The 19,997-nt window shown below is 46.8% G+C and overlaps 1 protein-coding gene across 1 annotated transcript in view; it reads left to right on the top strand.

The window, feature by feature from the left end:
• LOC108931316 (BDNF/NT-3 growth factors receptor-like) overlaps positions 1-19,997 on the top strand; it is a 35,060-nt gene that overhangs the window by 8,607 nt on the left and 6,456 nt on the right. The window contains exons 9-16 of the mRNA XM_018747011.2: positions 7,266-7,280; positions 7,634-7,668; positions 7,837-7,936; positions 8,339-8,521; positions 9,590-9,720; positions 10,582-10,754; positions 12,789-13,029; positions 13,308-13,466. Coding sequence (XP_018602527.1) covers positions 7,266-7,280; positions 7,634-7,668; positions 7,837-7,936; positions 8,339-8,521; positions 9,590-9,720; positions 10,582-10,754; positions 12,789-13,029; positions 13,308-13,466 — 1,037 coding nt within the window. The remainder of the gene's footprint in view (positions 1-7,265; positions 7,281-7,633; positions 7,669-7,836; positions 7,937-8,338; positions 8,522-9,589; positions 9,721-10,581; positions 10,755-12,788; positions 13,030-13,307; positions 13,467-19,997) is intronic.

Below are 19,997 nucleotides of genomic sequence, written 5' to 3'. Positions count from 1 at the left end.
TGCTTGTGTGTGCGCACACATCTGTGCATTGCATGTCCGTGTGTGTAACGTGGTCAGGATGTGACAAGATGTGCGACGTGTTCCTCAAGACGTGCTCTTGTTTGCTCTGCTCCACCTTATTGTGTGTGTGAATACAGTGCACTGGCTGCTGCACTTGTGCACACAACTACTTTTAGAATCACGCGTTGGCATCTAAAGTGTCTCTTCCTCCTAATGTAATTAACACATTGTACTTTCTATGAGATGGAGAAAAGCCTCTGCTAAATGAATACATGTAAATGTAAATACAAACTGGGAGCAGAAGCTTGTTCATAACTTGTTTTGTTTGTAACTCCAAAGTCATGGGCAAAAAAATGCCTGGTAATACAGACATCCTTCCATTTATTCACCGGTTAGGTTCTGCAAAAATCTCATATATAGCCATAACAAATAAAGAATACTTTGTAAGACTTTTTAATATGTTATCACCTTTGAGCTTAATTAAAATTAAAGCTGCCTGAAAGTCAAAGTCAGCTTTATTGTCATTCTGCCTATATGTGAGTTACACATAAAGGAGAATGAAATTCTGTTATTCTTTGGACTGCTGTGCCACACATACAATGTAGTCTGTGAAAAGATAAAGACAACAGATGATGGCTGAAACAAGACAAGACAGTGCAATACACAGGCCGAAGTCTGGCTGCAACATACACAATATATAATATACACTAAGTGTAGAGTCCAAACGGGAGTCCGACACAGACGTATGTTGCTGTTACGTTCAAACACAGATTAAAAGTAAAATCACCCCATGTTCAGAATGATATTAGAAGTGCACTGTGCAAACTGTAAAACACTCGGTGGAGGTGAAGCAAGAAACGTGGGACAAAGAAACACACAGTGTGTTCGCACAAAGGTGAACAGTGAAACGCCAATCTGTGAGTACGGCTTGAACCCAGAGGCGTGATGAAATACTGGACTGGAACACTGGACCAGGACTGGAGAACAAAAGGTAGGAGTTGACAGGACGGGCACTTGGGACTGGAACATAAACACCTATGGAACAAAGTGAGGAAACAGGAGACTACTAATTCCTAGGAGAGCACAATGAAAATGCTGATCCAGAATCCACAACCCACTATCCGCCGCTTGCTCCCTTTATACCTCAGCAAGTATCTAATTGTGAACAGGTGCTTGGTTCTGGGTCAGCGGCAGGGAGTGCAGCCTTCTCTAGTCTGTAGGGGTTTTACCCCTGGGGGTCGTGACAGTACCCCCCCACAAGGAGCGGGTCTCTAGCCGTCTGAGGCCGACGGGCAGGAGGCCACCCCCTCCGCTGCGAAACAGGCCGGTCCGGATAGCACCTATGGAAGTCTGCAGTGAGTGTTGGATCTAGTATGTCTCGTGCCGGTACCCAGGTTTGCTCCTTCGGACCATACCCCTCCCAGTCAGCCAGGTTGTACAATGTGCCCCTACGTCATTTGGAGTCCAAGAGGGCCCTGACAGAATAGGCAGGAGAACCGTTGATGTCCAAAGGTGGAGGAGGGGAGACTGTCGGGCACTGCAGGGTAGAAACACAATGAGGCTTGAGGTGTGAGACATGGAACGTAGGGCAGATACGGTACTGCGGGGGCAACTGTAAGTGGTAGGTAACTGGGTTGATCCTTTTCAACAATTTGAAAGGGCCGATGAAACGGGGGGTTAATTTCTGGGAGGGCAGATGCAGTTTGAGGTCCCAGGTATACAACCACACTCTCTGCCCTGGTTGATACAATACCATTCTGCACCTTCTGTTGGCCTTTTTCCTTTGGGAGGACACAGTCTCCAGAAGTCAGCGATGTTCAGACTCCTACACCGCTTCACTCCTCTTGTACTAGTCATCTACAGCTGTTACCTCACTGGTTTCTGCCGTCCATGGGACCAAAGGGGGCTGATAACCTCACACGCACTGGAAAGGGATGAGGTTAATGGATAAATGAATTAAGGACTTCTGGGCATACTCTACCCAGGGAAGGAATCGGTTCCGTTTGATTTTGGCCATAGTACCGTCCACAGGTACCGTCTTGAGGTGAACTGGCGTCCCCTGTCGGACATGACATCCTCTGGTATGTCATATAATCTGAAGACATTTTGGAACAACAATTCTGTGGTCTCCAGGGTAGTGGGCAACCCTTGCAACAGGATAAGCCGACAGATTTTAGCGAAGCAATCAAGAACTACCTGTATAGTGGTGTTCCCATCTGAACGAGGGAGATCTGTGATGAAATCAACTGCTATATGGGACCACGGGCGATTCAGAACTGGTAGCGGTTCAAGGAGCCCTGCTGGAAGTTGTCGCAGAACCTTGGTATGGGCACACATGGTACATGTGAGGACGAAGTCTCTTACGTCTTGCTTCATGGATGACCACCAGAAGTACTCGGAGAGGAGCCTACATGTGCGGGTAATCCCAGGGTGCGCTGCACTGGGACCATCATGGGCCCAGTGTAAGAGCTTGGACCGGAGGGTGGCTGGGGCATATTCTTTGTCCTGTGGCTGTTCACTGGGACCAGGTTCCTGAAGTTGGGCTGCTTTGATGTCATCTAATAGGGCCCAACGAACAGGAGCTACAAACTGCTGGTGACAGGATGATGTCTAGGGGTGTGAGACTGGGAGAGACCTCGAACAATTGGGAAAGAGCATCAGCCTTGCCATTCTTGGAGCCACGGTGATAAGTAACCATAAAGCAGAACCTGGTGAAAAACAAGGCCCAGCTTGCCTTTCTGGAATTGAGCCTTTTGGCTTTATAGAGGTACTCCAGGTTCCTATGGTCAGTTAACACTAAGAATGGGTGAGTAATGCCCTCTAACCAGTGCCTCCATTCCTCTAGGGCTAACTTGATAGCTAAGAGCTTCCTGTTTCCCACATTGTAATTCCTTTCTGTGGGAGACAATTTGTGCGAATAATATACACGGGGTATAGCTTCAGGGGATTTCCCTGGCGCTGGGAGAGCACTGCACCTACCCCAACTTCTGGTGCATCCACTTCAAGAACGAACATCAACTCGGGGCCAGGGTGCTTTAAGATCAGGGCAGAGGTAAAATGCTTTTTCAGGTCTTCAAAAGCCTGCTCAGTGTCAGGAGTCCAGGTAAGTCACCTGGGCACTCCAAGTAACAGTGCTGTCAAGGGGGCAGATACGGAACTGAAGTTCCTTATGAACCATCTTTAAAAATTCGCAAACCCCAGGAACCTTTGCAGGTCTCTGATGGTCTTGGGTTATGGCCAAGTCTGGACCACTGAGACCTTCTTTGAGTCCATAGTAACCCCATTGAGTGAAAGGACAAAACCCAGAAAGGCCACTGATTCCATGTGGAACTGTCATTTCTCACCTTTCATGTATAACTTATGAGCTCCCAGCTTTCCTAAAACTTCCCTTACATGTGCGACATGTTCCTCGTAAGACCGGGAAAAGATCAAGATATTATCTAAGTACACCAACACGGAGCGATTTGTTATATCTCTAAGCGCCTCATTCACAAATGCCTGGAATACTGAGGGCGCATCAGCCAAGCCGAAAGGCATGAGTAGATATTCATGATGGCCCAGGGTGGTACTAAAGGTAGTCTTCCACTCATCCCCCTCCCGGATACAGATCAGGTTGTAAGCACTCCAGAGGTCCAGTTTTGTAAAGATCTTAGCTCCTGAGACCTGTTCCAGGGCCGAGGTGATAAGGGGTAAGGGCTGAGGATACTTCACAGTAATGGTGTTTAGCCCCCAATAATCAATACAAGGACGCAAACCCCCATCTTTCTTTTCAGCAAAGAAAAAGCCAGCAGAAGCCGGAGAAGCAGATGAACGAATTTTTCCGGTTTCCAGTGCCTCCGCAATATAAGCCTCCGTAGCCTTAGGTTCTGGTTGGGAAAGAGGAAAACCTGTCCTCTAGAGGATGTCGTGCCAGGGAGGAGGTCTATGGCACAATCTCAAGGTCGATGAGGGGATAGTGCAGCAGCTTTTTATTTGCTAAAAACCTCCGCTAGATCTGAATATTCCCTAGGGACCTGCAGGGGCATGTCTGCATTAGGACTTTTTATGGATGTGGCACAACAAGGCACATCCTGGAGGTGCTCTGCACACTGCTTTCCCCAAGACAGCAGCTCACTGGTACTCCAAGAGAACACTGGGTTATGGGTGGTCAACCAGAGATATCCTAGTATAATGTGATAGCTTCACCAAATAAAACCATATCTGTTCCCTATGGAGCAGCCCCACCTGCAGAGTAACTGGTTCCGTATGCTGTTCCACCCGCCTGGACCCAATTGTTCCTCCATGAATAGCGCTAATAGCCAGAGATTTTGAACATGGGGTACAGGGCAACCTCCAAGAAGCAGCAATATCACAATCTATGAAGTTCCCTGCGGCACCACTGTCCACCAGCGTTTTCACTTCATGCGTGTGCGAACCCAAGGATAACGTAACTGCCAATAACAGCTGGGAGGCACTGTGAGAGACACCACTTACCAGTAGATTGGGTTGTCAGGCACCCCCTTTGGCCTGTAGGGGCATTACCCTTGGGGGTAGTGGCACTGACAATGTACACAATTCTATAAAGAGATTTACCAAAAATATAAATGTAATATAAATACAAGCGGGGGGGTGGGATGGCATAGTGGGTTTGGCTGGATCCTGCTCTCCAGTGGGTCTGGGGTTCAAGTCCTGCTTGGGGTACCTTGCGACGGACTGGCATCCCGCCCTGGGTGTTTCCCCTCCCCCTCCATCCATGCACCCCGTGTTGCCGGGTTAGGCTCTGGTTTGCCGCGACCCCACTTGGGACAAGCGGTTTCAGACAATGTGTGTCTCTGTGTGTGTATATATAAATACAAAGAAAGGCTATACAGGACATGTAATTTAACTGTAAACTGAAACAATTAAACATTAGACACTGGAGACTATAGACAGTAGAGCGAGTATCAAGTTAGTAACAGGTGCAGTAATAAGTTAAATAGTTGTTTTGAGTACAGACACCCCTTGGCTTATGCGAATACAGGTGGTCTCCAAATTAGGATGGTTCCAGTTACGATTTTTTTGACTTTATGATGGTGATCTGGCAGTAGACATTGAGGAATTTTGATTTTTCTTGGGCAAGTGATATGCAAAGCGCTACTCTCTCACAATGCTGGGCAGTGGCAGCAATCTGCATCTCCCAGTCTGTCACAAGAGGCGTGTATTTGGTGTATTAAATGCATTTTTGACTTACGATGGATTTCATGGAATGTACTCCATCATAAGTCGGGGACCACCTGTAGACCGTTCTTCAACCCCGTAGATAAGTCACAATTTACATATGTCAAATTCTCTCCCTCCCCCACCATCCAGCATCACACACACACACATACACACACACACACACACACATCATCTGAAACTGCTTGTCCCATACGGGGCCACGGGGAGCTGGAGCCTAACCCGGCAACACAGGGCCCAAGGCTGGAGGGGGAGGGGACACACCCAGGTTGGGACAGCACTCCGTTGCAAGGCACCTCAAGCGGGTCTCAAACCCCAGACCCACCAGAGAGCAATCAAACCCACTGCACCAGCACGCCCCCCTACCACTCAACATAATAACATTAATAATTTTTCCATCTGAGTTATTGTACCTTGATGTTTCTTCATCATTATTGTTGTTTTCATGCTAGCTGTTCCTTTCACATGCTTCTTTATACGTGCAGCATCCTTCGCTATCGTATTTATAATTCATACAGCTAAATTTGGTTCCCGTGCTATAGACGATAATCTTTGTACACCTTCATAGTTCCTCATTATTTTCAGTTTCACCTCCAAATCGATTGCTGTACGCTTGTGAGACGGTTCTCGTTTTCCTAACCTTTACATTTATTCATTCAGCAGATGCCTTCCTCCAAAGCAATGAACATCTTATAGAAAATACAATGTATTCATTAGCAGGAAGAGACACTTAGATACTGATGTGTGATACTTAAGTACTGTTAGTTTATTTCTTTCCAATATATGAACTGATGTTTGTCACACAAGTAGCTGTATAAAACTATCCAAATACTGACAATTCCTTCCTAGTATTTTTTTATATATATATATATATATATATATATATATATGGATATAAACATTTATGTTACATCACAGAAATAGTTGCGTGAAGGTTTATCCATTGTTTAACAGGCATGATCTCAAAGTTATGGTGCATGAACATTTACACCAACTTAGTAGATCATCATCAAAGTGAGTCCGGAAGAGGTGAGTTTTAAGGCCTTTTTTAAATGTAGACAGAGATTCAGCAGTAAGCGAATCCTTCAAGTGTACATTTACCACCTTACTGGTTGTGAATAATGAAATGGGTGAAAAATATGTGAAAAAAGCAATACACTAATGAGAGGACATGCATTCACAGCTCAAAACAGGCACGATCTGGGAAGATGCAATTTCCTCCCCTGTCTGACTTCACTGACTTGCACTTAACGTATTTCAGATGTTTGTGTAAAATAAAAATGCTGTCTGTAAATGTGTATGCCAGGAATTTTTTTATGTAACTTAAATTTACGTAAGTAGAGGGGTGTCTGTATGTTATTTTTTTAAAGTGACATGTGCCTTGTACAAAGTGGCACGTACTGACTTCTTTCATATGTGCGTGAAAAAAAATCAGCTGTGTCAGGCAATGGGTTTGCGGAAGGTCCTGGGGTTCGTGCTGTTGAGGATTCTCAAGAAACGAGTGAAAGTGAGAAGATGTCATCTCCGCAAGCTGCTGCTAGATGCTAATAGTTACTGATGTGTCCCATAAACACATGGAGCATTCCTCATCTTGTTACTGATCCTGGTCGTTGAGCAACAACAGGCCTGTAAACACTGTGAACACTGTGGAAGTGAGTTGAATGAAAGTGCTCACACACTCCTATTGTGTTTGGACGCTGTTTATTGCCATGTCCATTATCACGGCGTGAACATTGATCACATTCACTGTGCTACAGAAATTAATAAGAAAACACTAAAGATGAGAAAAAAGCTATTAAAATAAGTAAATAAATAAATGAGGTGGAAAAAAAAATGTGTGTTGGAGAATTGGTAGCCCACGTGTTCGTAAAAGTAGGAGCCAGTGTAGATGTTTAAAGTAGGTGCTGGCAGCCTTGTTAAGAGGGCACAAATAGCAGCTGCTGGGGGTTTGAGTGCCTGTCTTTGTGCTCAGGAGAGAAAAAGAGAGAGAGAGAGAGAGAGTGAGTGAGTGAGTGGTTCTTATTCCGCCTTATGACATGTTTTTCTTCTTTCTTGTCTCTCTCTGACAGAAGTGGAATACGAAGGTACGTACATCTTTGCATGCATGTCCGTTTATTTGTGTGTGTGTAACGAACTGAGACCAAGCATCAGCAGGTCGTTGCATCATTGCCTCCTGGACGAACTTGAAAAGTGCAAAAACACCAAAAAATTGGATAGTTATTGTTGGCAAAATCCAACTGATGAATACAGTGACAAAAACTTGGCTTTCTGGTTGAATATTTTGGTAAAACTGGTGCTGAAAGGACAGTGAAAATGTGATGAGCTCACGGGAAATGTAAGGGAGGACCCTTATAGCCAGGAGCTCTGTTTTCTGTTCTCTGCACTCAGGTTCATGTGATCTAATGCAGATTTTTCTTCTCCTTTTGAAAAACCTCAGTTGAGTCGGACTTAGAGCCAGCTGACGGCATGGCTGTAAGTTTGTCTCCCCATGGGCCAGTAGTGTGACCATACCTCATTATTGTGTGTGCAGTTTAAAGTAGTCATACAATAGTAAAACAGATCTACTGAATATGTCTGTGTGATTCAGTGTGGGCACGTGCACTTGGAGGTTGGCAGATAAACACTCTGGGTTTCTTTTAGGTTTATGTCATTGTTGGAATTGCTGCTCTGGCATCTATTGGATTTATTCTGTTGCTGATTCTTCTCAAATTTGGAAGAAACTCCAAGTTTGGAATGAAAGGTAAATGATCTGTGTGTGTGTGTGTGTGTGTGTGTGTGTGTGTGTGTGTGTGCGTGTGTGTGTACAGCTAATTACATAGTGTTTACAGCTGCTGCCTCTGGATCCAAATGTTCCATTCCCACCTCCGGTTGTAGTGTCCTTGAGCAAGGTATTTACCCTAAAATTGCTCCAGTAAAATTAACCAGCTGTATATATGGGTAAATAATTGTAAATACCTGAACAATTACCTTGTCAGTTGCTGTGGAGAAAATCGTGAGCGAAATGAATAACTGCAATGTAAATGTGTGTGTGAGAGAGTGCTGGAGCCTGTTTGTTTTGGCGTATGCACCTATCTCAGGTATGTTTATACTACCAAGCTGTCAAGCCTCCTTCTCAGTTCCTGCAACTTCTCATCTCTTTCAGGCTCCTCCTCTGTCATCAGCAACGATGATGACTCTGCAAGTCCCCTTCATCACGTTTCTAACGGCAACAACACACCGTCTGAAATGGGCAGCGATTTGGTCATGATTGGAATGACGAAAATCCCTGTCATTGAAAATCCCCAGTATTTCCGCAGCTCCAGTCACCTGCTGCAGTGGAACAGCTGTGAGTCATTAGTGACCAGTTAGTCACCACTGATGAACCACTGTACCACTTGGAGGCACTGGTGCAGCACCTAGAACCACTGCATTGCAATCAAAATGCCTGGGTTCAAATCCTGCTTGTGCTGTAGTACCCCTGGGTACAACGCTTACCCTAAACGGACACAGTAAAAGTTGCCTAGCTGTGTAAAAGGGTAAATCAGTGTGAGAAGCTGTGTGCACAGACAACGCAAGTGAACGTGGAGAGAAGCGTAAAATGAATGAGTGAACGAAACTGATGGTACACTTTGGGCGTGATTACCGTCGGTGCCAAACCTCTGCACTTGAGAGTGCAGACATCTGTCAAGAGAATTGTTCCCTACAATTTGTGTAATGAGCTTGGGCCACAGCTTGGAGAAAAACTGGAGACAAATGTGAAGCACCACACACATCTCAGTTGTCTCATTGCCCTGTCACATTTTGTGACCATCTGTAGTAATCATGAAATGCAAACAGTGCACAAGCAAAGTGAACCATGATGGTCCCACGTTCTGTGCATGCGTGTGCTCATTACTGCCACCTACAAGCTGGTGCAGGTGAGCACAGGTAGAATTCGCTGCAGAAATTGGTAAAAACAGAAAACAAAGAAAATGCTATGAAAATAATCTCTAAAATTCTTATATCTCTGAAAGTTCATAAGTGAACCATTTGCAGGAAGAGGAGCTGATGTGCTACTGTAATCTCCTACCTGCAAGTACAGTGATACATTACACTCACAGCTTTTCCTTTGGCAGATGCTTTTGCCTAAAGCAACTTGCACTGTTGAGGTACTCACCACAATTTACACATTTGTGTAGCCAGATAACTTCAGAGAGGAACAGTTCAGGGTAAGCACAAGCTCAAGAGGCATTACAGCACAGGGCAGGACTCAAACCCATGACCTCTGAGTCTAGAGGCAGCAACTCTGACCGCTGCACTACCTGCTGCTGGTGGCACACATGTGTCTGTGACTGTGTCATATGGATCTGAAAAGGTCAAGGGGGTCTTTGAAGTGCACTGCCTGCCCTGCTATGTGTGTCCTCGTCTCCCACAGTTGTACGGCACATAAAGCGCCACAACATCGTTCTGAAACAGGAGCTCGGAGAGGGGGCCTTCGGGAAGGTTTTTCTGGCAGAGTGCTACAACTTGTCTCCGGAGCACGAGAAGGTCCTGGTGGCTGTGAAGGTATGGGGCTTCTGTGCTTGTGTCTCGGTCTTGGAGGTCTGCTGAGTGCCGAACTTGTGTTGTGGTCTCCAGACGCACCGAGTTACCAGCTCATGCATGCTGGATTCTTAAGTTCCTGAGAATGGACGGAGCTGCCAGACTGCATGGAACCAGCGCTTCCCTACAGGGGGGGATCCGCAGCCAAAGCAGGTTTCATGGAACTCAGAGTTAGGGTTCAATATGTACAGAGTCTGGGGTGTGGTTATTCTTTAGAGCTCTGTAGCTAAAGAGAAGCATCATTACCTAATATATGATCAGGTCGAGTGACATAGTGTAGGGGGTCTCTGGGACAGGATGTGACAAAGTGGGACATGGCAGGGGGCCGACTTTTCGTTTTTATTTCACCTTTCCAAAAGAGCCTAAACGCAAAACACAGAAGAAAACTCCCTGGCAGTCCAGCTGTGTCCAGCTGTGAACTTCATTGCATGGATGTATAAAATCCGACCATTACCTGTCCCATCCCATAGTAACCAAAAACACAGACAGTAAAGAAAATGTCCCGCTGTTTCCTGTCCCATAATAACCAAAAACACAAATACTAAAGAAAATGTCCCGCTGTTCCCTGTCCCATTATAACCAAAACACAAACATTGAAGAAAATGTCCCGCTGTTCCCTGTACCGTCCCTCACCTGGAGTTGAGACGTGTGAGGGTTCGTGTTTTGGTTACAAGACGGTAAGATCTGAAAACAACCAGGGAGACAACATTTGATGTTCACAGTGGAAACTGAGTTGGACTCATCCCAGAGCAGAGTCCCGACTGCAGGCTAACCTCACGCCGCTGTATCCTTCTCTTTGGGTTTTGACACGCTGGCGCCTGACAGACGCTGAAGGAGGCCAGCGAGGATGGCTGTGCTGACTTCTGCCGTGAGGCCGAGCTCCTGACCAACCTGCAGCACGAGCACATCGTCACCTTCTATGGCGTGTGTGTGGAGGGAGAGCCTCTCGTCATGGTGTTTGAGTACATGAGGCACGGTGACCTCAACAGGTTCCTCAGGTGGGCCAGTGTGTGCGTGTGTGTGCATGCGTGTGTATGTATGTGTGCGGGAGCTAAATAAGTCAAACTAACTGTAAACATCTGAGAAGCTCAAGTGGAGCCATATTTGAGGCCCTGCGAGTGGGAACCTTTGTCTCTGTGTCCTAACGGACCTTCTCACCAAAGTCCAGTGCAGGCTTCTGTTCAGCTTCACTCACGGAAGGTCTGCAGCTGCTTTGTTTGACGTGTGGAGGAACGTTATAGAGGAGCGCTCATCTGTCTCATGGTGTCTCAGAAAGGCCTGCTGCCTTGCTTTAACGTTACGGAGGAGAAGCTGGAACAGAGTCTGTGCCAGAATCCACTGTGACTGTGATGAGCAAACAATGGCATGTTGGAGTGAAAAGCCCAAAGTTTACAATTGTTAATTTTGCAAACACTTTTCTCCAAAGCGACGTACATCTCATAGAAAATGCAATGTGTACATTACATTAGCAGGAAGAGATACTTAGTTGTAGGCGTGTGATTCTTAAGTAGTTTGTTTCTTTCCACCATATGTATCAATGTTCATCACACGAGTAGCTGCGTAAAACTTCATCCAAATATCCACCCATCCATCCATCCATCCATCCTGCTTGTCCTAATAGGGTTGAGGTGGCAGCAGGGAGAGCGGAGAGGCCCAGCCGCCCCTGTCTCTGCAACTTCCTCCAGCTCAGCCTGGGGGATCCACAGCCGTTCCCAGGGCAACTGTGAGATATAATCCCTCCAGTGGGTCCTGGGCCGACCTCGGGGCCTCGTCCCAATTGGCCGTGCCCAGTATACCTCCAAAGGGAGGCGCCCAGGGGGCATCCTTATCAGATGCCCGAACCATGTCAGCTTGCTACTCTCAATGTGGAGGAGTAGCGGCTCTACTCTGAGTTCCTCCTGGATGTCCGTACTCCTCACCCTGTCACGAAGAGTGAGTCTTAAGACCCTGTGGAGAAAACTCATTTCAGCCACTTGTATCCACGATCTTATTTTTTCCGTCATTACCCAAAGTTCATGACCATAGGTGAGGGTAGGGACGTAGATCGTCTGGTAAATGGAGAGCTTTGCTTTCTGGCTCAGCTTTCCCTTCACCACTATAGTCCGATACAGCGACCACATTACCGTTCCCGCTGCTCCCAGTCTGCAGCCAATCTCACTCTCCCTTCTTCCCTCATTCGTGAACAAGACCCCAAGATGCTTGAACTCCTCCACCTGGGGCAAATTCTCTCCCCTTACCTGGAGGGGGCATGCCATCTTTTTTCTGTGAGAGAACCATGGACTCAGACTTTGAGGTGCTGATCCTCATCCCAACCGCTTCACACTTGGCTGCAAATATCCATGACTCCTAATCACCTTCCTAGAAATATTTATTTTTTTTGAGATACAGATAAACATTTATGTTACATTACAGGAGTAGCTGCGTAAAGGCTTATCCGGGCATCATCTTAAAGTTATAGTGCATGAGCGTTTACACCATACATGAGCTGGAGAAATCCTGGGCGAAGTGAATCCAGAAAAGGTGAGTTCTGAGACCCTTCTTGAATTGTAGACAGAGTTTCACCAGTTCTGAGTGAGAGGGGGAGGTTGTTCCACCACAATGGAGCCAGAACTGAGAACCTCCGTGCTTTACTTTTCGTGCATGAGACCAGATGTGGAAGAGTGTAGCAGTCTGGTTGAGGTGTAGTGGACAATCAGGTTTTGTAGATATCTGGGAACAGTTCTCATGCATTTATAGACAATAACCAGGGTTTTAACTTTGATCTGGGTAGCTGTAGGAAGCCAGTGCAGAGAAACAAGTAGAGGAGATACATGGGAATGCTTTGGCAAGTCAAACACAACTCGGGCAGCAGTGTTCTGTATCAGCAGAATGCAGTCAGGCTTATACTTACCCAGAATGCCATGTGCGAGTCCAGGTGTGAAGGGACTGAATGAGTGATGCATGCTATATCTGGTACCTCTAATTCCACGATTAATTTGATGCGTGATCTGTGTATGCACACATGTAATGCGCGACTGCCGCTGTTGCTGCAGGAGCCACGGTCCCGACGCGTTGTTGATGGCTGACCAGCTGCAGTCCGACCGCACCGAACTCGGGCCGATCCAGATGTTGCACATCGCCCAGCAGATTGCTGCTGGCATGGTGTACCTAGCCTGCCAGCACTTTGTGCACCGCGACCTGGCCACCCGCAACTGCCTTGTCGGGGACAACCTGCTGGTCAAAATTGGGGACTTTGGGATGTCCAGGGACGTGTACAGTACTGACTACTACAGGGTGAGTTCATCGCGGTGGTTCCATTTCGCAGCAGCACAGCAGGTAAAGCTGGTGCCTCATGGTTCCTGAGCTGCTTGGTGGGAGTGTTTGAACCCAGCTTGGGGTGTATGTGCAGGGTTTAAACACAGATGTACACACACAATTGTAGTGGGATGCATGTCTTACAACTTCCAAGAAATTAACCTTACTGTGTCATGTTCCATAATCAGTGAACTTGGGGACAAAATATGCAGAGTGTTTCAAGTGTCTCTCTTGCATGTGGTCCATCCTGCCTGCAGGTCGGAGGTCACACAATGCTGCCCATCCGCTGGATGCCACCAGAAAGCATCATGTACCGGAGGTTCACCAAGGAGAGCGATGTGTGGAGTCTGGGCGTGGTCCTCTGGGAGATCTTCACCTACGGGAAGCAGCCGTGGTACCAGCTCTCCAACAACGAGGTATGTGACCCTCGAGCAGCTTGTCCTTCTATGAACAGGGACAGCTGCGATTAAGGTGCTCTTCACTGGCCGAGTACATTTGGCCATACTAGGAGCTGGGTGTGGTGGTGGCTCCTTCAGTCATGTTCACTACAAAACAAGGGATACTACAGACTTCACACAAATGAATGCAGTAAACACTATAGAAATACTGTAGTACAGTTGTTTGAGCAGAACCAGCTGTCAGAATCCTTATTCCAGTGTCACATACCTGTCTGCAGGGGTTGATCAGGGAGTCAGCGGTTACAGGGCGGTCTCTCGTCACCTTGCTGTCCAGGTTTTCTTTGGCCTCGCAACCACTCAGTCCCTTCAGCCAATGAAAAGTAGATGAGATTCGGGCCTTTATAGACGTGCATTATACAGGTTTGTTCAAAAACCAAAGTCTGTAGTTGTCATTTTTTCACCCTGATGTGGTTCATTTAGCTCTCTGTGTCCCTCAGAGCTGCTGAATCCACTTGTCTCCTGACAGCACTATAAATGAGTCCACCACCATCTGATATGATTATTTACATTTTTTATTTACATGTATTCATTTAGCAGACACTTTTCTCCAAAGTGACCCACATCTCATACAAAATTCAATGTGTTCGTTTTTTAGTGTTGTGGCAAGGAGGTTAGTAGCGTACTTGAAAGCCAACAGGCTGATTGATACCTCCATGCAGAAGGTGGGGCTTCCAGGATGCTCTGGGTGCTTGGAGCACACCAGTATGATCTGGCATCAGATTCAGTCTACCAAGAAGGAGAAAAGAGATCTCCAGGTGGTGTTCTTGGATTTAGTGAATGTGTTCGGGTTGGTTCCGCACAGTTTGCTGTGGGAGGCATTCAGGTTTTTTAAGGTTCCTGGAAGTGTTATGAGGCTGGTGAAAACCTGCTTTGCGGATATTCAGTTTTGTTTTAGTATGGAGAGTTATACGACATCTTGGCATTGGTTGCAGGTTGGGATCATAGCCGGATATACAATTTCGCCATTGGCTTTCACAATGGCAATGGAAGTTATTATAAGGGCTTCCAAATGGGTTGTTGGTGGTGAGAGGCTTCGAGATGAGATGTGCCTACCCCCTATTAGAGCATTTATGGATGACGTGACGACTGTTACAGATACAGCCCCTTGTACGCATTGTTTGTTGTCTAAGCTCAATGAGAACTTGAAGTGGGCTTAGCTGAAGGTTAAGCCAAGTAAATCGAGGAGTCTCTCAATTGTTGGTGGGAAGGTGGTTAGAGAAAACTTTTGTATTGATGAAGAAGTAATTCCTTCTATTTTGGAGATGCCAGTCAAGAGTTTGGGTAGATGGTATAGTTCTGTATTAAGCGATAAGGAGCAGGTTGTTGCACTCAGGTAGGTGATTGTGGAAGGCATAAAGAGCATTGATGCGTCCCTCCTCCCTGGGAAGTTAAATTTGTGGTGTCTGCAGTTTGGGCTCTTGCCACGTGTTAGGTGACCACTTACGGTGTATGAGTTTTCTGTTTGGGAGGTGGAGAAGCTCGAGCGGCTTATTAGTGCAGCGATAAGGAGATGGCTGGAGTGCCACGCTGTTTGAGTAGTGTAGCGCTATATGGCAAGGGCATGTTGGAGCTGCCGGTTTCAAGTTTGGTGGAGGAGTATAAGTGTGCAAAGGTGGGTTTGGAGCTGACTCTAGCGGAGTCAAAAGATGAGGTTGTGAGAAAGGTGGTGCTGTCAGTGAGGACAGGTAGGGGGTGGAACCCCAGAGATGCTGTTCAGAGTGTAAAAGGGGCCTTGATGTTGCTGGACGTGGTTGGGCACATGCAGAGAGGGAAGGCAGGGTTTGGCTCTGGCCATCTGTGGCAGTTGTGGAGTGCTGCCCCGGAGGCAGACAGACGCCGGTTAATTGTTAAGCAGATCCAAGGGCAGGAAGAGGAATTGAGGCGTGCAAAGGCGGTCGCTTTGGTGAAGCAGGGTCAGTGGGTGAACTGGGAAGACGTGGAGAGGAGGAAGTTGCGTTGGCAAGATGTGTGGGCGGTGGAGGCTAGTTGCCTTAAGTTTATTGTTGGAGCAACTTATGACGTATTACCAACACCGCAGAATGTTAAGCAATGGGCAGGTGGCGATGGTTCTTACAAGTTGTGTAGCGGTGTGGTGACGCTGAGGCACATTTTGTCAGGGTGTAAGGTTACTTTGGGGCAGGGACACTATACTTGGCGCCATAATCAAGATCTTAGATGCTTAGCAGGTGTGTTTGAGAGTAAGCAGCAAGTTGTTAATTCTCTGCCTGTTGGCAGGTTAGCTAGAGCAATTGGTTTTGTACGGGCAGGAGAGAGTAGCACTATACAAAGGCAGACGTGCTCTGGTAGGTGGGGTAATGCACGGGACTGGAAGCTGTTGGCTGACGTGGGCAAGCAGCTCCACGTTCCGCAGGTCATTGCTGTTACTTCACAGTCTCTCGGTGGCGTTTTGGAGCTGGGTTTTGTCTTTGGCGAGCAGGGCCACGTCGTCGGCAAAATCTAGATCTGTCAAGCGATCTTGATCTGTTCAAGGGATGCCTGCTTCAATGTATGCAGTTGCCTTTTTCATGATGAAGTCAAGGGCAACGAGAAAGAGGATCGGTGAAAGGATGCAGCCCTGGCGGACGCCGGTAGTGATCTCAAAAAAAGCTGTGTGCCCTGTGTCGGTCCTTACACAGCATAAGGAGTTGAGATACAGATCCTTAAAGAGGGTGACGAAGGCTTCTGGGATGCCATAGACCCAGAGGATTGCCCACAACGATTCTCAATGGATACTGTCAAACACGTTTTTGAAGTTGATAAAGTTGATATAAATTGCATAGCAATATTCGACACATTGCTTGATGATATTTCATAGGGTGAAGATCTGCTTGCAGCAGGGGTGGTCATTACGGAAACCCGTCTGCTCTTCTCGCAGCCATTGGTCGATGATGTGGCGCAGATGACATAAAAGAACAGCGCAGAAAGCCTTCCCTGGAACCGAAAGGAGTGTGATGCTTTGTCAATTTGCGCAGTCAGTGACATTGCCTTTCTTGGGGAGCTGAATGATGATGCCTTTTCTCCAATCCTCGGGAACTTTCCCCTGGTGCCAGCAGATGTTGAATAGGCGGGTCAGCTGCATGGCCACGGGATGACCACCCGCTTTCAGGAGCTCTGGGTTGATCTCATCGAGTCCAGCTACCTTATTGTCCCGGAGCCCTTTGATGGCCATCTTCGATTGAAATATCGCCCATGTTAACATCTAGGTCGTTATGCGCCTCTTCTAAGGTAAATTTGTACGTGGCAGGTGAGTCAGACTGTTGAGGATGTCTCGAAAATGTTCATTCCACCTTTCGTCCTGTCCGGCTTTGGTCAGGAGAAGCTTTTCATGTTTATCTTTAATTGGGATGTTCAAATAGCTCCGCGATCTTGTGAGCTTGCTAACGATTTGGTAGAGCATTCTGGAGTCGCCACAATCCGCTGCGTCTTGGGCCTCCGCCCCCTTTCGTAGGAGCCAGTCTTTCTTGTCTCGACAACATGATCGTTTGACTCAAGGGTCGAGGTCGACGTATAGTGTAGTCGCGAGTGCTCGTTCATTCCCAGCATCAGCCTGATCCCTACGCTGTTTCGCTCTTCGCGCATCGCGGCGAGATGTCTGCCATCGTCAACTGATGCAGATGCGATCGATCTCATTAAAGGTGACGCCGTCCGGCACACACCACGTCTTCTTGTGAATAAGACGATGTTGAAAGAAGGTGTTACCGATACAAAGGTCATTATGGTTGCAGAACAAGATCAGCCACTCGCCGTTGTCACTCAGACATTCTGATGATACAAAAGGACCAACGGTAGGCTCAAATCTGTTTCGATCACCGCCCAGCTGTGTGTTGAAATCACCAAGGACGATCTTCAAGTCACGACAAGGTATTTCGTCGAGAGTATCTTGTAGTTGGCCGTAAAACTTGTCCTTGTCAGCGTCATCGGCGCTGTCAGTCAGTCCATAGATTTGAACGATCGTAATTTGGATGTTCTTGGTCCGGAGGCGTACGGTGATTACCCTGTCACTCACAGGTTTCCATCCGATGAGGGATTCAGCTGCTCGTTTGCTCAGAACGATACCGACACCTCGTTCATGGCACTCTGTAGGACCGGAGAACGGGATGATCTTACCGTCACTGACCAATTGTCCACTGCCGATCCACCGTACCTTGCTAATTCCCAGTGCATCGAGACGATAATTGTCAAATTCCCGGAGGAGTTCTGCAAGTTGGCCGACATGGTAAAGTGTGCGAACGTTCCAGGTGCCAAGTCTAGTAATCTTTTTTTCAGCGAAAATTGCATCCTTCTTCAGGCGTTGGACCCCATCGCTGGTTTGCTCCAACGCCGTCATCTGGCAACGACCCGATTTGCTCGCAGGAATATTAGCTGAGGAGATATTCGTCGTTTCTTTAGCAGTATGGGTTTTATGGGGATGGGTCGCTAGCCCGACGCCCAACCCTCCTCCTTTCTCATCTGGGCTTGGGACCGGCAATGGCAGAGTTGCAGCCTTAAGTAGGATAGTTTAAATTTGTGGAGTGGCACAGTTGCAGTTGGTTTGGTGGCAGGTATGGAGGTAACGTTAGAAGGTAGGTATAGCGCTGTGGTTTAAATGGTTGAGGTTGCGGTAGTTGTTGAGGGTGAACGGTATCGAACGTGTGTGGAGGGGGGTCTGGGACGCCGGATTGCACTGTTGAGCCTTCCGGAGGTGTCGTGGGCCTAATTCAACGAAACACCGCTGAAGGGAGGTGCCCACTTGATAACCTCAATGAAATACTCATGTTGGTGTCCAGCCGGTGTGGCTTGTTGGTTAGGCTTGTTCTGTTGATTTGGCTTTGTTGGAGTTGGTTGATGGTGTTTTTTTGTGTTGATGGTTAGCCTTGGTTTGGTGGTGGATCAGCTGGTTTGGTTTTCTGGTGGGTGTGGTTTATTGGTTTTTGTGTGGGTGGGTTAGACTTGGGTTTGTTGGTTTGATATTTCTGGTGGATATGATTTGATGGTTGGTGGTTTGGTTTGTTGGCTTGGTCTTGCTGGTGGTATGGGTGAATGGTTCTGAGTTGATGTGTTAGACCTGGTCTGTGTGGTTTGTTGGTTAGTTTTGTGTTGGTGGGAGTAGGTTTGGTTGGTTTTTATTGGTGGTTTTGCCCTGGTCTGGTTTGGTGGCTGGGTATTGTTAGTGAGGTGGCTGGATGGCTGGCTTGTTGGGTTAGGCTTGCTTTCGGTGTTTTGGTGGTGGGTGTGGCTTGGTGTTTTGTAGTCAGTTAGGCTTGGTTTGGTTATTTGTTGGTGCGTTAAATCTGGTTTAGTGGTTTGGATTTTGTTGGTTGGATTAGTTTCAATTTGGTGGGTGTGTTAGGTCAGTTAAGTGTCTTGGTTTCAGGGCATGAAGATGTATGGTGGCTATGCTGGGTGTTGTTCTCTGTGGTTTTAGGGTGGTAGGTGGACTGGGTCTTTGTGTGCAGCCATTGAAAACTATGCACAAGGTATAACATCTTTTTCTGTGTATCGTGAATGCCACATGTGTGATCCTGAAGTCCAGTTTGTTTCTTTCCACCATATGAACCAATGTTCTTCACACGAGTAGCTCCATAAAACTTCATCCGAATATCTGTGATCACCTTTCTAGTAATTTTTTTGGTGATAAATGTAAACATTTATGTTACATTACAGGAGTAGTTGCATGGAGGTTTTTCCATTGTTTAACAGGCAGGATCTCAAAGTTATAGAGCATGAACATTTACACCTTACATGAACTTCAGAGATCATGGGCGAAGTGAGTCCATTACATTACAGAGCACATTATCTATGTATTTGATATATGAACGTCACTTCTGTAGTGAGCTACTCGTATGATGTATGCCTGTGAAAACAGTGGTCCTGGAGTGAATGACAGCATTTCCAGAATCACGTGTTTGTATTCATGTCTCTTAGTCTGTTGGTGAAATACCTTTTTGTTTACTGTGAGTTGTAGATTGCTTTGTAGAAAAGTGTCTCCTACATGAATAAATGCACATGTAAATGTATTCAGGTTGTGGACCAAGGAAGATCTGAGACACAAAATACAATCCAACATCTTTAATCTACAAATTATTTTTCAGAAGATCTGTCCAAGTTTGAACCTCAAGCGGTTCTTGTAACCCTGTGGCTGTTAAGGTGATAAACTGGGAGGCAAAGAGTTTGAGTGTATATATAATTCATTATCCAAACCCAAGTTTGCTTGTCCTGTCAGCTATGTTATAATATAAAATATTGGTCTTATTCCTTTGTTCAGTGCTCTGTGTCACTGTGTGAGAAGAGTGCTCTGTAAAAGTGAATTGAACTAAAGTGAACTGAACTGAACTGAACTGAACTGAATTGAATAATGCTGATGGGGGGGCATGGTGGTGCAGCAGGCTTGGCTGGGTCCCACTGTGTGGCAGGTCTGGGGTTTGAGCCCTGCTTGGGGTGCCTTGCGGTGGAGTGGCATCCCATCCAGGATGTGACTCCTCCCTCAGCCTTACTCCCTGCATTGCCAGG

The sequence above is a fragment of the Scleropages formosus genome, chromosome 6, assembly GCF_900964775.1.
Source record: "Scleropages formosus chromosome 6, fSclFor1.1, whole genome shotgun sequence".
Taxonomy (NCBI): Eukaryota; Metazoa; Chordata; class Actinopteri; order Osteoglossiformes; family Osteoglossidae; genus Scleropages; species Scleropages formosus.
The sequence above is the reverse complement of the archived record's forward strand: the minus strand, read 5'-3'. Positions and strand labels throughout refer to the sequence as shown.